Source organism: Anabrus simplex, chromosome 12 (assembly GCF_040414725.1).
Source record: "Anabrus simplex isolate iqAnaSimp1 chromosome 12, ASM4041472v1, whole genome shotgun sequence".
NCBI lineage: Eukaryota > Metazoa > Arthropoda > Insecta > Orthoptera > Tettigoniidae > Anabrus > Anabrus simplex.
Genome location: NC_090276.1, coordinates 72,664,400 through 72,679,801, shown reverse-complemented (window position 1 = coordinate 72,679,801; position 15,402 = coordinate 72,664,400). Strand labels below are relative to the sequence as shown.

The 15,402-nt window shown below is 39.1% G+C and overlaps 1 protein-coding gene across 1 annotated transcript in view; it reads left to right on the top strand.

Moving 5' to 3' along the window:
- Oseg1 (intraflagellar transport protein Oseg1) overlaps nt 1-15,402 on the top strand; it is a 78,883-nt gene that overhangs the window by 34,915 nt on the left and 28,566 nt on the right. Inside the window, exons 11-15 of the mRNA XM_067156120.2 lie at nt 5,924-6,043; nt 7,102-7,220; nt 8,429-8,582; nt 9,932-10,093; nt 14,133-14,299. Coding sequence (XP_067012221.1) covers nt 5,924-6,043; nt 7,102-7,220; nt 8,429-8,582; nt 9,932-10,093; nt 14,133-14,299 — 722 coding nt within the window. The remainder of the gene's footprint in view (nt 1-5,923; nt 6,044-7,101; nt 7,221-8,428; nt 8,583-9,931; nt 10,094-14,132; nt 14,300-15,402) is intronic.

Genomic DNA, 15,402 nt, shown 5'->3' with positions numbered 1-15,402 from the left:
CTTAACATCATTTACATCTTTCCATACATTTTGATCTATCAGAATATAATCTATCACTGTACCTATTTTATCAACCAATTATATAGGACACTATATTAAGCTGATGGTATTGAATAGGTCGACCATTGCTAATTAAAAAGCAATTTTTTTATTGAAACGGAAATTGAGTTCTTTTCACGAATTTCAAACTTACAGCTTATCTCAGTTTTCTTAGGTCAGTTTCTTCTTTCCTATATAGTGATCAAAGTCATTATAACAATCTGCACGAATATCAACCGTTCACACTTATCCCGTCACTGGTTTCTTCAAATATTGCCAATAATAACATAACCTGCACCGACTTGAACATCATTCCGGTTATTGGGATTTCCCCCATTACTTCTGAGGCACCTTGTTCTTTGCTGTTGCTTTCACTACTTTCAGGAATAATTTCCTCGTGAGAATTAACACAATCACTGTCACCATCAGTAATGTCACTAAGATCTTCAAAAATCAAGTGCTTGATTTCAGTATTGTTAACAAAGCGGGCTGCGATCTTGATTCTAAGAACATATGTACATACTTTCACTTCTGTGACGTGAAAATGGGAACTAATATTTACTGGACATAACTGAATTATAACATCAAAGCATCTAAGAGTATTTATTTATTCATCTGTCGTGTCGACTTGGGTATCGAGCCGTTATCAATATTATCGGCCATTGTTGGAACTGTTACCTAACTGTGGAGGTTACCAGACAAATTTAATTCAAGTTACTTATCCATTATTGTCACGCATTTGACTGGACTATGTGATGCGCTGAATTATCATTTGTGACTTCTGCGCACCTTCGCGGTGCACGCGTTGAATCATGGGACTGGCTACTTCCCCAGCTCAGTGTGAGCTCGGTAGTCTGGTCGCCGCTACACTCCAAGATGGCTGTGTTGTGTGAAGCTCCCAAGTGGACGGCTTGGCAAGAAGGGAAAGCGATTGCAATGGAGCCTGACTCCGGTGGTTAAATGATGATGTTAGGGCTAGGCCCTGTTATTCTTTTGAAAGTTATCCAGTGTGCTCCAACCTTAATATTTTCTTAATGTAACATGTAAACTTGGTGCTGTGAGTTAACCGTTATCGGTATGAAAAGTTTTAAGTGTCTTGTAAGTTGGATATCTTGCCTCCAAGTAAGTACTGAAAATTATAATTTATTGAAGGGATTCCGTTCGTTCAGACACTAGAGTGAGTAATTTCATCGTGGACGTGACCAACATCATAAACGCAACTTTTGGTATAGTGTAACCTTGTAAGCAAAATTTGATATATATTTGAACTGAATCCGTTGGAAAAAGAAAATTAATGTAATGTAGGGAGATCGGGATCGCTAGTTATGCGTGTATGAGGTGGTATTTTGTGTAAGTGATTTTATCTTATGGTTTTGTCGGTGTGCATTATTGCCAACTGTTCCTCTTGATGTTCATAAGGATGATGAATATTATTATTATTATTATTATTATTATTATTATTATTATTATTATTATTATTATTATTATTATTATTATTATTATTATTACTTTTATTCTTTTAGTAATTCATTTCGGTGCGTGTTTTCTCCCTTAATTATTCCCTGGTTGGTGGTATTTGCTGTCTGATTTTAGTCCTATTGCCTTTGTGGTTGATTATTTGTACGTGATTATTATTGCATTGTTCCGGGCGTTAATCAATGACACCTCATATTCGCATCGTAGCGCAATCCAGGGCCCCCTCTGTATCACTACTGCAACCTTACCAATTAGTAAACAAAACATCCAAATGAAAAAGCACAAACATCAAGAAGAAAACAAGCACAATACTTACCGTAAGGGCAGTAGCATAAAATATGAAGCGTGGAGGGCAAAGGCGAGAATTAAAAGGCCAGAGTCTTACATAACTTTGACAGGTTGCCAGATAAATATTGCTAGCTACTAAATGACACACGAGATAAATTTAAAATGAATAAAATTTACTATGTAAATTTAATTTGAAAATGGTATAAAATAAGAACAATAAATGTATATATTTCTTTTTCCAAAAATTAAAAATGCAATTAAACTAAATGAAACAGTATTTTAAAATAAAATTGAAATTAAGATGAAATGAAGCTCACATTAACATAGGCTTCCACCAAAATTAAGGTTTGAAAATTCATTACTAACTCATTACCTTACATACAGAAAGATTAAAATTTATTTTAAAATTTGGTTGCAACCGATATGCGGGCCCGCGATATAAAATCTGTTTAAAATTGAAATTTGCTACACTACTAAAATGCTAAATTACAAGACTCGCACAAGGACACACGAAAAAGGAAAAAAAAAAATAGTGGCTCCAACCGCGAATTAACATTACACCAAAGAAACGAGCTAGATGAAAACACAATAAAATAATAGCGCACAGCAACCCCAACAAAAAGAAGTATATTAAAGGAAATTTACAATTAACGGTGCGCATATAATAATAATAATAATAATAATAATAGAACACTGAAGCACACAACAGGAGCTACCAGTTACTGACCCGAAGCCAAAATCCCATTATAATCATCAAAGCCACCCAAAAAAAAAAAAAACATATCATCAGATTAGATAAGAAGGGATGACATGACGTAATAAAGACAAAAGCAAGGAACACAAACAATGGGAGAAATGTTATAAGACAACGAAAGAAGACCCCCATTATTAAACTTAATTTCGACCAGCAAATTTCAATTTTAAGATTTTAAGTTATTAAAAATAATAATAATAATTATTATTTATCCAAGAGGTGATAGTACCAGTTTACATTAGCTTCAGTTAATCAATTCCCCTGCGGCTTACATACTTTAGAACAGAGGGGGCCCTGGATTGCGCTACGATGCGAATATGAGGTGTCATTAATTAACGCCCGGAACAATGCAATAATAATCACGTACAAATAATCAACCATGAAGGCAATAGGACTAAAATCAGACAGCAAATACCACCAACCAGGGAAAAATTAAGGGAGAAAACACACACCGAAATGAATTACTAAAAGAATAAAAGTAATAATAATAATAATAATAATAATAATAATAATAATAATAATAATAATATTCATCATCCTTATGAACATCAAGAAGAACAGTTGGCAATAATGCACACCGACAAAACCATAAGATAAAATCACTTACACAAAATACCACCTCATACACGCATAACTAGCGATCCCGATCTCCCTACATTACATTAATTTTCTTTTTCCAACGCATTCAGTTCAAATATATATCAAATTTTGCTTACAAGGTTACACTATACCAAAAGTTGCGTTTATGATGTTGGTCACGTCCACGATGAAATTACTCACTCTAGTGTCTGAACGAACGGAATCCCTTCAATAAATTATAATTTTCAGTACTTACTTGGAGGCAAGATATCCAACTTACAAGACACTTAAAACTTTTCATACCGATAACGGTTAACTCACAGCACCAAGTTTACATGTTACATTAAGAAAATATTAAGGTTGGAGCACACTGGATAACTTTCAAAAGAATAACAGGGCCTAGCCCTAACATCATCATTTAACCACCGGAGTCAGGCTCCATTGCAATCGCTTTCCCTTCTTGCCAAGCCGTCCACTTGGGAGCTTCACACAACACAGCCATCTTGGAGTGTAGCGGCGACCAGACTACCGAGCTCACACTGAGCTGGGGAAGTAGCCAGTCCCATGATTCAACGCGTGCACCGCGAAGGTGCGCAGAAGTCACAAATGATAATTCAGCGCATCACATAGTCCAGTCAAATGCGTGACAATAATGGATAAGTAACTTGAATTAAATTTGTCTGGTAACCTCCACAGTTAGGTAACAGTTCCAACAATGGCCGATAATATTGATAACGGCTCGATACCCAAGTCGACACGACAGATGAATAAATAAATACTCTTAGATGCTTTGATGTTATAATTCAGTTATGTCCAGTAAATATTAGTTCCCATTTTCACGTCACAACTTCTGCGGCTAAATAAACTTTTCCAGACCGTTGCTTGTTTTTCAAAGACTTTAAAAATTGAAGATAAAAGTATAAGTATTCAGCTGGTATCTATATTAGTGCCATCTGGTCTCCAGTTATAAACCTACGGCGGAAAAACGACACCGTCTTTCAGAAAGACGTTCGCACTAGTTTGTGAATGAGTCGTTCAAAATGAACGCTTCACTCCTATGAAGTATCAACTAACCACTCAATTTCAATGAACTGGTGGTTCAACACTTCACAGTTCTTACACTTACAACTCATTCAATTCGTTTGTCGCCCGTTCACTCATTCTCTTCCCTCTTCCACTATCTGCGCCACTCATTACCTCTTTATTCCCAGACCCATCCTACCTGTCAACTGTGTTCTTACACGTATTTCCTTCTTCATATGACACAGGCTTCTCTGTATATTTCTTCCCTGTCCCTATCAACCGTCATCCAGATGCTGTAAGCGGGTAAGCCACAGGGTGTCCATAATTGTAGATCTTTGTTGGTAATATTATTAAGTGTTATTAAGCTCTATTGCGTGAGTGAGACACTGTGAACAAATGCCCTTGTGAGCAGCTTCGTCAGGCTTCATTACTTCATTTGAACGATTGAAATAGTTCACATGAATGAACTGGTCAATCCATCGCTAGATCGCACTTGACGAAACGGACGGTCTGCAATTTTAGGGTTAAATAGCTTTTCTGTGAATGTCTACATTTCTGTTTCCTAACTTGTGGATGTAACTTTTGTTTGTCTTATATTTTATATCAGACTATTGAACGAAGGGATTTGTTATGTGCTTATTGATTAAAGAAGAAATTAAAAAGCGTATAAATGACAGAAGTATAACTCTCCTCTCTCGTGATCTCAAGATCTATGAATCTGTACTGCTAGAAAAGCTCATGAGAAAGCTCTGGAAGTAGAACAATATGGATTTAGACCTGATAGATCAACCTCGCTACCAGGATGTTTCTTTGAGATATGTTGGGAAAGGAACAAGCCTGTCATAGCAGTCTTTATTGATATAGTGTCATCACCTTTGCGACGTAACTTATTATTGGTGCAAGAGAAACAGCTCTACCCAGAAACCAGAAGCACAAGCTAGAGGAACAGACTGGCGTGAGAGTGGAACTGGAGTGCAGGAGGGAAGGTGCCTTTTTACTTTGCTCTTCATAAGCGCTATGGATGAAACCATCAAGTCAGTCATGAACGAAGACATGTACTGAAATGCAATGGTGTTTGCAGATGGTGACACGATACGGGGCGAGACTGAAGATGATCTTGGTGGAAGGTTTGGATGAGGAGAGAGCAAAGGAGGACAGCATGACATTAAAACAATCCAGCATTTTGTGAGCAGGCAACAGAAATTAACAGTAGGGTTCAGTTCTCTGTCACAGCTTCTATGGTACGGGACGAAAGCTAAAATGTCATTGTATAAGTCCAGCTTGCTTCTCATCCTAACCTGTGGGCTTGAATCTGCTGCCCAGACTAGATGGGACGGCAGAGATGAAACTCCTCAGGTTCAGTGTACAAAAGACCAGATAGGGTAGAATCAGTCTGCCTCCAAATAGGGCTACAATTAAGGGCACTTGACATTCTGGAGGGTGTGGTTGGAGTGGTTTAGCCACCAGATATATACCTAAAGCCTGTTTTGAAAGAGAAATATGTGGAAAATGATCCACAGGCAGACTAAGAGATGGATGAACCATGGCTAGGAGGAGCCTGGAAAGGGGGAGGATACTGGCAGGACAGAAGATTGTAGAAGAGCGCTGGTCATTCAAACACTCGGCCTGCTGCAGTTGAAAATGATACCTTTGTTGTGCACTGTACATGATCTGTTCAAATGTAATTTGAAATGCAGTTGTTCATGATATTATAAATTGATAATCAAATTTTAAAAGTAATGTATTAATATTTGTGTGTTTTAGGAACAAAATGCCAACAGTGTTGCTTGGAACTCTCATTGTGAGGAGATGTTATGTTTCTCTGGCAACAACACCCTCTGCATCAAGGCAAGCAATTTCCCAGTGCATCAGCAGAAGCTCATGGTAAGACCTGATATATTATATCTTAGTGTTTCATATCTTCCCTGCAACAGTGCAAAGTGTGTATCCTTCCACTACACAGTTGTGTTCCTTGAACATTGCTGTCCTAGTTGCATCCACCACGTAAGAGGAATTTCAGGACTATGTTCAAAGGTAGAATGACCTCCTGGATGTAAATGTCAAGGGCATTCACTGTCACGACCTTTTGAAAACTAGCTGCTGCCAGTATTTACAATCCTACCTGCAGAGTATTGATCAAGAAGTGTGTGCAGCGTGACTTGCTTGGACCTCACAGAGTCCAAGGAATCTTGGATGAATGCTCTATTAATATATCCTGAATTTAGTGGTAATAATCATTCTGTTGTGTAATGACAGGTTGGTGTGGGGAAAAAAGGAACCTACTGTCTTCATAGACAGGCTCCCATTGTTCTTGATCTGCATCTTCTCATCTTTCTGGCAGTGTCCCCACTCATCAAGGGACCTTTTCTTCATTCTTGATATGGGAGTTGAATGAGAGATGACCACAGTCAGTAGATGAACAAGGAACTTGGTGAGGGTTGTGGTTTGTGCAGTGGCTTTCCTTCCACATGGTTGAGGTTTGAATCCCAATGAATTCTTTGGGAGGAGTGGTCACCTTAAAATCCCTGACCAAAACCCTAAATGAGCCAAGGTAGCTACAGTGACCCCAGAAATAACTGGGATAAGAAACTAAACAAACAGAAGGAGAAATGGAATTCTTTTGAAAATGACTAACATGCTGTAGCGAACTTGTAAAATTAAGATGTGTGGGTGAATGTTCATTGAATAGGTAAGTCTTAATAGAGTCCAGAGTGCAGCACTTTAACATACTCAAAATTGTTATTGGTACTGCAGCTTCTTGTACATACTAGAAATTGTCACATACAAAAACTCTTGTATATGTTCAACCTCAGCCAGTATCGGACCTGCTGCCTGAGAAACTTAAGGCCAGTGACTAACTGTTGTACCACTATTGTTGGCAATGTCAAATGATGAACAGGAGTTTTGTTTATCTGTTGTTTAATTTCTCTTTTGCCTTACAGGGATTTGTTGTTGGCTTGTGTGGCTCAAAGGTATTCTGTCTACATGTATCAACTATGTCTACTATCGAAGTTCCTCTGTCAGCTCCAATGTATCAATACTTAGAGAAGAAGCTCTATCAGTAAGTATGTCCATGTCTAAAAAATGATTTTGAAGGAATTGATTCTCTGTTTAACAGTCTTCTTCCAAAGACTGTTTGCTTTAAAAAAAATAAGTAAAATATTACTTCCATTGAGCATGAGGGGAGCAAATGGAAAGGAAGTGCAAGGTTAACTGGACGTACGGAGTGAGTATATTGGTAATTATAAAATGAAAATTACTGTGGAGGGAAGCGAGGTAATGGTGTTGGTTTGAGGAGAAAGCGAAAAGGTGGGTACTGTAAAATCTGGGAGATGAGATCATCATCATCATCATCATCATCATCATCGTTGACCAGCTCCAGTTGCTGGGGTGTGGTGTACGAGTCCTCTTCAGCTTTGTCAATGAACCACTGTTCTCTCGTAATCTTCTCCCAATCTTGTCCTCTCTCCTCGACATCTTTCTTCACCAGATCGCTCCCAATCTTGCCTTCTCTCCTCAACATCTTTCTTCACCAGATCGATCCCTTTTCCTCTGAGCCTGCCCACTGGTCTTTTCCTTTCTACTTCTCTTTTATATTCTCTTCTTGCAGTCCTGCTTGCACTCATCCTTCTTACATGGCCCAACCACTTCAGTCTTGCTTTCTGGAGCCTCTGTAGTAGGGAGTCTCCTATTCCCACCTCCTCTCGGACTTTTTCATTTCTGAACTTGTCCTTCCTGGTCTTCTGTATCATGGTGCATAGGGACTTCATTTCTGCAGCTTGGGGTTTTGAGTTATCTTGTCTCATTAACGTTTTAGTTTCCGAGCTATATGGGATGAGACATTGCCATTGCAAACAACTTCAAGTATTTGGGAAGTGAATTGGCATGGACATGGAGATCAGTAAAAGGATTTAACAGGGAAATGTGTTTTCCCAGTGTGTGAGGAACTTTTTCTTTGAAGAAGGAACTCTTCTATCAAGTCACATTTTGGTGCCAATCACGTGTGTTAATTATTCCCTCTTTTCCTCCAATATTCCTTGAGGTATTGCATCGTCAAATGTTAACAGACTTTTGAGTCACCCTGTACTGCATAATTATGTGCAGATTTGAAACGCTTTTAAACCAATGAGACGAATGAGGTATCTGGGGACCAAGCCAGGACCTGGTTGATATCACAGCGGTCTGTTCTCATTTCCTTGTTATGAAGATTTCCTAAGTGAGTGTGGGAAGCATCACTATAGTCTGCAGTAATGTGTTGAACCTTTGCAGGGAGGCGTACAAGGTAGCTTGTCTCGGAGTGACGGATGGTGATTGGGAAGCTCTTGCCCACGCAGCCCTAGAAGGCCTTGACTTTGAAGTTGCAAGAAAAGCTTTCATCCGTATCAAGGATCTGAAGTATCTGGAGCTGATCCAAGATTTTCAGGTACGTTCTTGTTTTATATATATAAGGTTACCGTAATATTTAACTGTAAATAGGGTAAGTAAGCCGCTGCTCAGAGGCGATGCGTGGTCCTCTCGGTCGTTATTCTTGGGTTCCTAGACAGGGGCCGCTATCTCACTGTCAAATAGCTCCTCAATTGTTATCACGAGGGCTGAATGGATCTCAGTCCAGGTAAAAATTCCTGACCAGGCAGGAATCAAATCTGGGGCTTCCCGTTAAGGCAGGCTCGTTAACCTTAGATTGTGGCGCCAACTTTGTAATTACTATCAATCCATCCATCCATCCATACATACATACATACATACATACATACATAGTGTATCAGCCATCTGGTTCGTTTGCTCCTCTGATGATAGCTGTCCTGTGTCCATACCTGAGACCCTTTCATTTGGTGAGTTAAAATTTTCATGCCTTTTTATTATAAATCAAGATTATCATCTAAAACAGCAACAATACTGTGTTACTCTGAGTGTGTAAGTACAGAATTAGTGGGAATGTTTTGTTCCAAATACAAACGTTTATTGAATAGTAAACAATAGTGATACAATAACTTATGAGTCTCTGTGCTGGAATGAACTAAAATCACTTCTTTCTTGCACACAGTCAGATCGTAAAGGAACAAAAGTGTATTCTTAAACAAGTGTTCGACCAGATAAACACTAATCATTCAGCTTTACTTTCGATCTAAAAGGGAAACTATGCAAAAGTCAAGCAGTCGAAGCACAGAAATATATGATAAACCAAGTTCACCATTATCACTGTATAAGCGTATAAGTAAAACACGTTGCACTATGTCCCGCGACAACCTTGCTGGTACACATCTTTATTTGACCTTAACTCGTCCTGTACGGCATCGAGTGTAAGGGTGTTGCTAGACCAGCACGCCCATTCACCTTGCTGGTACACATCTTTACTCGACCTTGACTCGTCCTGTCTGGCATCGAGTGTAAGGGTGTCGCCTTGCTGTCCCTGCTGCATACACGTGACGTGCCGGCCTACGTCACACCTGACTGCTTGAACGTCACCCAAAGCTCTCTGCTAAAACAGATGGCTCACCTATTATAACTATTTAGAAATGCCCTGAAGGGAAAACTAATTGAATAGGCTTAACTCTGCTCTACATGCAACACCAGGTGAACTGAATTTTACTAACTTCTGGGCAGCAACAGCCAACTTGTATATATTGTACACATGTTCACTCATTTTATTTATAATAATAGTCTGTAATATAATGCTTCTGACATGATTGTATTATACTATTTTTGAACTATGCAATTCTGTGCCTGTATTTCTTTTTCTCTAAAATATTTTGTTTTCTTACAATATTGTAGGAGCGACAGCGGAAAGGAGAAAATCAGAAGGATCTATTTCTTGCAGACGTCCTGGCTTTTCGCGGCAAGTTCCGGGATGCAGCACGACTGTACCAGCGCACTAGCCAAGAGCAGAGAGCCCTCAGCATGTACATGGACCTACGGATGTTTGATCTCGCTCAGGTTGGTTCTACTACTTGTCCTCGTCTCCCCTGCCTCCCCCACTGACCTGCCATTGTCGCAGGATGTGGTCCTGTTTTACATCCAGATGCCCTTCCTGAGGCCGGACAAACATGAACACCCCAGTTCCTCAGTGAAAGGAATTAAGGAGACGCACCTGTAATACCCAACCCGGATGGCAACTGAACCTGCGACTCTATGAATCGATTACATACAATTTACAAAATATATTTTGTAAATTGTATGCAATCACTATCGTCAATACGGACCAAAAATGAGATTAATGACTTGTAATCTATGAATCGAACCAGGGGCCATGATGCTGACCATTGTGCCGAAGCGCCGGACACTGTTGCTGCAGCACTTTGTCCTCGTGCATGCTAAGTTTCTCTTACCACAGTTCCCATTCTGAAACGCATGTTAATGCATCATTCGAAGTGCCTGAAAGAATTTTAGTTGAATTTAAATTTGAAGACTACAGAGCACCTAGAATGCAGCTGCCAGATGGGTGATTTGTTGTGTGTGAGGTGTTGGTGGTAATAATAATAATAATAATAATAATAATAATAATAATAATAATAATAATAATAATAATAATTTTCTTCTTCCTAGCGTTTTCCCACTGGTGCAGGGTCCGCTATTCTAATCTTCGCTCGCCATTTTCCATGGTCTTGGCATCGTGTGGTCTTAAGTTCAGAGTCTTCATATCACCATTTACTGTATCATGCCAGCGCTGCCTTGAACATCCACGTGGTCGATGCTCATTAATTTCAAAGGTGTGGGTGAAATTGGCAACTGTTCCAGGTGCAGCACCATACCATTTGAGACGGTTTTTCCCGTGCCTTCCCAGTGATGGGTGCAGCGCCCATTTGCTGGTGAACAGTGTCGTTTTTGACATGATGAAGGAGTATTTCCATGGTGTGTGTAATTGACGCTGGTTGACATTCAACACTGTATAAAACAACAAGATGTACTATCATGCAGTATACAGTAGAAGTCCGTTACAGCGAGAATTCACAACATCGGAAAATTTACTCGCTATAGCGGATTGCCGTTATATCTGATTTCTGTATAAAAGTCGGAAAACTCCCCATGCATATTAAAAATTGGTATGAAATGGCAATCAGTTTGTTAAAAACTTGCGTTTCCGCAGATGTTATCCACATTACGGCTTACTTGTTTGTTATTTTTCGAAATCCGATACTACGTGAAAGTGTATGTTTAATTTCATTCTGAAAAAAATAGAGTACCGTATTTCTCTGAATCCAAGATGAACCCCACTTTTTCCTTCAAAAAATTTAAATCAGGCTCAAAATGTACTTTGTAAAATCATACGAATGCCTTTGTTGTACAATAGGCCTATGCATTTTTAGACGCCGAACATTGACTTTCGTCATGCCTATTTGTTTTGTGGCTGCACAATTATTCTTTATTTCCGCGGGTTTAAGGGCCATTAACTTAAAATTGGCATCATAATACCGAAAAGAACCCGTTGAAAATTTGCCGGCAGTACCTATTGCATGCGTCTGTACATTACGACGATCCATCAGGAAATTATTCTTGCTGTCTATGAAACTGTTACTTTTACTCAGCGTCAGATGTAACCGGCTACCGCTACACGCACGTCTCGCTTGCCGGGTTCGGCCAGCTTCAGCGGCTAGCGATGTATAGGCCTAATCGCGGACGTCGAAAGTCAACGAACGAGTTTATTGCGCCACGGTGTGGCCATTCCGCTCTTTGTCTTCACGCTAACGCCAAATATTGGCTTTAGTTAGGCCTATGCCGAAAATATTCCTGCTGTCTATAGGACTTAATTTTGCTAAGCGTCAAGTACAATAGACGCGTTATAACTCTGCCACTGAGTAGCCACGGCCTTTCTAAGAATTTGAAGGCTCGCATGTTTTGATGTTATTCTGCAGATTTGAGAAACGTTTTTGTAAAGGCTAATAGAACGCCATACTCTCTTCACTATTTCTTGCGATCCTGTGTGTAACTGCACTGGCGATGTTGGCTATAGTAAGGAGGCGGTCGTTTATTGTCAACAAGTTTTGTGCGCGTGTGAAAAGAAGTAGCGTGGTTACCGCGGTAGTTGCCAGTGGTATCCATTAACTTACTGTTAGACCGCGAATGCAAGACAACCCTTGAGTTTTTGCATGAGATTCTGAGAAAAAAGTCTTGGATTCGGAGAAATACGTTATCACTCCAGAGGTTTCTGTGGCAAACACTTCAGTTCTCTTCTTCAAACGGCGTCATCTAACCTAACCATATATGTATCATGAAAACATATTTCAAACGCAAGTAGAGAAATGATAACCTCCTCGTGACAAATTTACATTCAAATAGCCTTTCCGAAATTTAACTAGGCGCGAGAAGATATGAAATATCCTCTGAAATCAGTGATGTACTCTGCCATATCTTGAGGTGTATCACATTCTTACTTAATTTCCATATATAACATTAAAATTAAGATATCGTTTAATTCAGTCTTTATTTTAACGAGTTAACAACTGCTATCGGCCACGTTATTTACGCATTTATTACGAAACGTGTTATCCTCTTTCATTTCGAATTTTCTTTAGAGAGCTGCAGTCGACAGGTATTAGGTACTAATCAACTCCAACATCGTCTTCGAATGTCGACGAGAGAACTCGCAAATGCACGAAGTGAGAAAACTATACCGTATGGTACTGAAGAAGATCGATCGCATTTTGTCGCAAACGTTTCAGTTTTCTTATTCAAAAAGCATCACCTATCCTAACTTAGCGTACTATACGTATGATGAAAACACACTTCAAGCGCTAGTAGAGAAATGATAACCTTCTCGATATACATTTTCATAATAGCCGTTCCGTAATTTAACCAGACGCGAGAAAATATAAACTAACCTCCGAAATCCAAATTAAGCACTCTGCCATATCTTGAGGTGTATCCCTTTCTTACTTAATTGAGTATTTAGCCTCAAAATTAAGCAGTCGTTTAGTCCGCCTTAATTTTTAACGAGTTAACAACCGTTTATTTACCGGTACGCATTTATTACGAAAATGTGTTCTCTTTCATTTCGAATTTTCTTTACGGAACAGCAGTCGACGGGTATTACTATTCGACTACGACATTGTCTTCGAATGTCGACGAGAGAACTCTCTAGTGCACATAGTGAGGAAACGATGCTGAAAGTAATCGATCGTATGCAATATCATCGCTGGGGTGCATAAATATCGCTTACGGAAAAATCGCACGCGCTTAATCGCTCGTAATAACGGATGCGTCAGTGATAGCGCTCTCGCTGTAACCGAAGGACGATACACAGTTTAATATAGGACTTTTGAAGGGACAGAAAAAAGTCGTCGCTATATCGGAGTTCTCGTTATATGCCGTACTCGCTATAGCGGACTTCTACTGTATTTTGGACTTGAAATGTAATGGCATCTTTCTGTCGCAGAGTACGCCTGTGACTTCCCACCATCTTGTTAATGCTGTCTTTATCCTACTTCGCACTTCATCACGTATCCTACCATTAGTCTGTAGGTGAGATCCTAGATACCCAAAGCTTATGGTCTTCGTTAAGGTCTCTCCATCATCTTGAATTGAACCTTTGCTTGGGATGGTTTCCAGGTATTCAGTCTTCTTTTTGTTCAGTTTAAGACTCTACTGTGAGAGACAGCTGTTCCAATCTTCAATAATAATAATAATAATAATAGTTTTATGCCTGTCTAGTTGTTTGGTTGAATGGTCAGAATACAGGCCTCCAGTTTGAGGTTCTTGGCATGGTTTACAGCCAGGTCGACGATCGGTTAATACCTCTAACTCTAGTCTTTGTAAACTATATGAAGACAGCAGTGTATAAAAATGTGCTGATTGTCCTTATCCTTTAGTGTTTTCATGTTTATTCTACTCTCCTTTTCACACACTGATCTGTCATTTTGTTTATTCCGTTATGTGTTCCTATCTTTCTCTGGATTTGTCGCTTGTGTATTCCTTCCTATCCCAGAACCTAGCTGTTAGTCATTGTCAGTATTATGAATCCTGTTATTGCCTCCCTCAGGACTACCTCGGTTCTGTCGATAACATGGACCGCAAGGCTCTAATCCGCAAGAAAGCAGACTGGGCTCGGAACATCAACGAGCCACGAGCAGCTGCCGAGATGTACCTTTCGGCAGGAGATACTCAGAGAGCTGTAGAGATAATTGGAGAAAATGGTTGGGTGGATATGTAAGTACTTTTTATCTCTGATGAGAAATGCTGTGTTCTAATGGAACCATGCAGAGTTCAGTTTTAATTAACTTATCAGTCATTGGTGACAACCCGAAGGAGTTTGTAGAAGGATTGCTTCTGGTGTGCTTTTCTAATAGCTAGAGGATCTTGGAAGGAGTTTATACTGGAGGACAAGTTTCTGGTAGATGAATTTTGCTATTTAGTTTCGTTATTATTTATAGTCCGATGCGTTGAATGCTTTCTGTTGACCTGGAGTATTGGCGGCAGCTACCTCGTGAAATGGTTGGATCCTTCAGAATACATTTCTGATCGTTGCGAGTTTAAGAGTCGTTTACCACTATTTCAGCGTCACACACTCCGAAGCACTAGTCTATTGAAATTGATTTGTTTGTGATAGCTTCACCAGCACAACCAATATGTACCATAGTTGGTTTTGTTGATTTATCTTCTATCTCATGACAGGTGGAGTTTTAACAACTGGACATAATACATAAAATTATACACAAAGAGGAAACTTGAACTAGACCAAAGCTCAGTGATCACAAAGCTGAAGTGCAGAGCAGAACAATGAGCAGTGTTTTGGGTTTCTTTACAATTTTGGCTTTACAATTCATGTAAAAATGTTTAATATTCTTAATATAATATACATTGATCGCAACAGTGTTGGCAGTATACTGGTGAAAATTAGCAATTACATTTAACTGTGGCAATACATTTGTATATATTTTTTGTAAATAATTAAAAATAGACTTCTTAAATAGTGAAAAATGATTAATACTCCTTAACTCAATTGGCAATTTGTTATATGTTACTGCAGCAGAATATGCTGTATGTTTTATTCCATACCTTGAAGAAGACACATGGCCAGTGTAGGCTATATCTTATCTATTGACCTAGTTTGGTTGGTAGTTATGAATGTCTTTCCTGTATCTCATTTATGTGTTGAAGGAGATCGTATCATTTTTAAATATGTAGATGAGTAGTGCTTCAGAGTATGTCTTACGCATCCTAACAGGTACGATGTATGTGTCCCTGTACATCTCAATAGACTGTTTCAAAAAGTTGTATTTATAAATTAATCTTATGGCATTTTTTTGAAG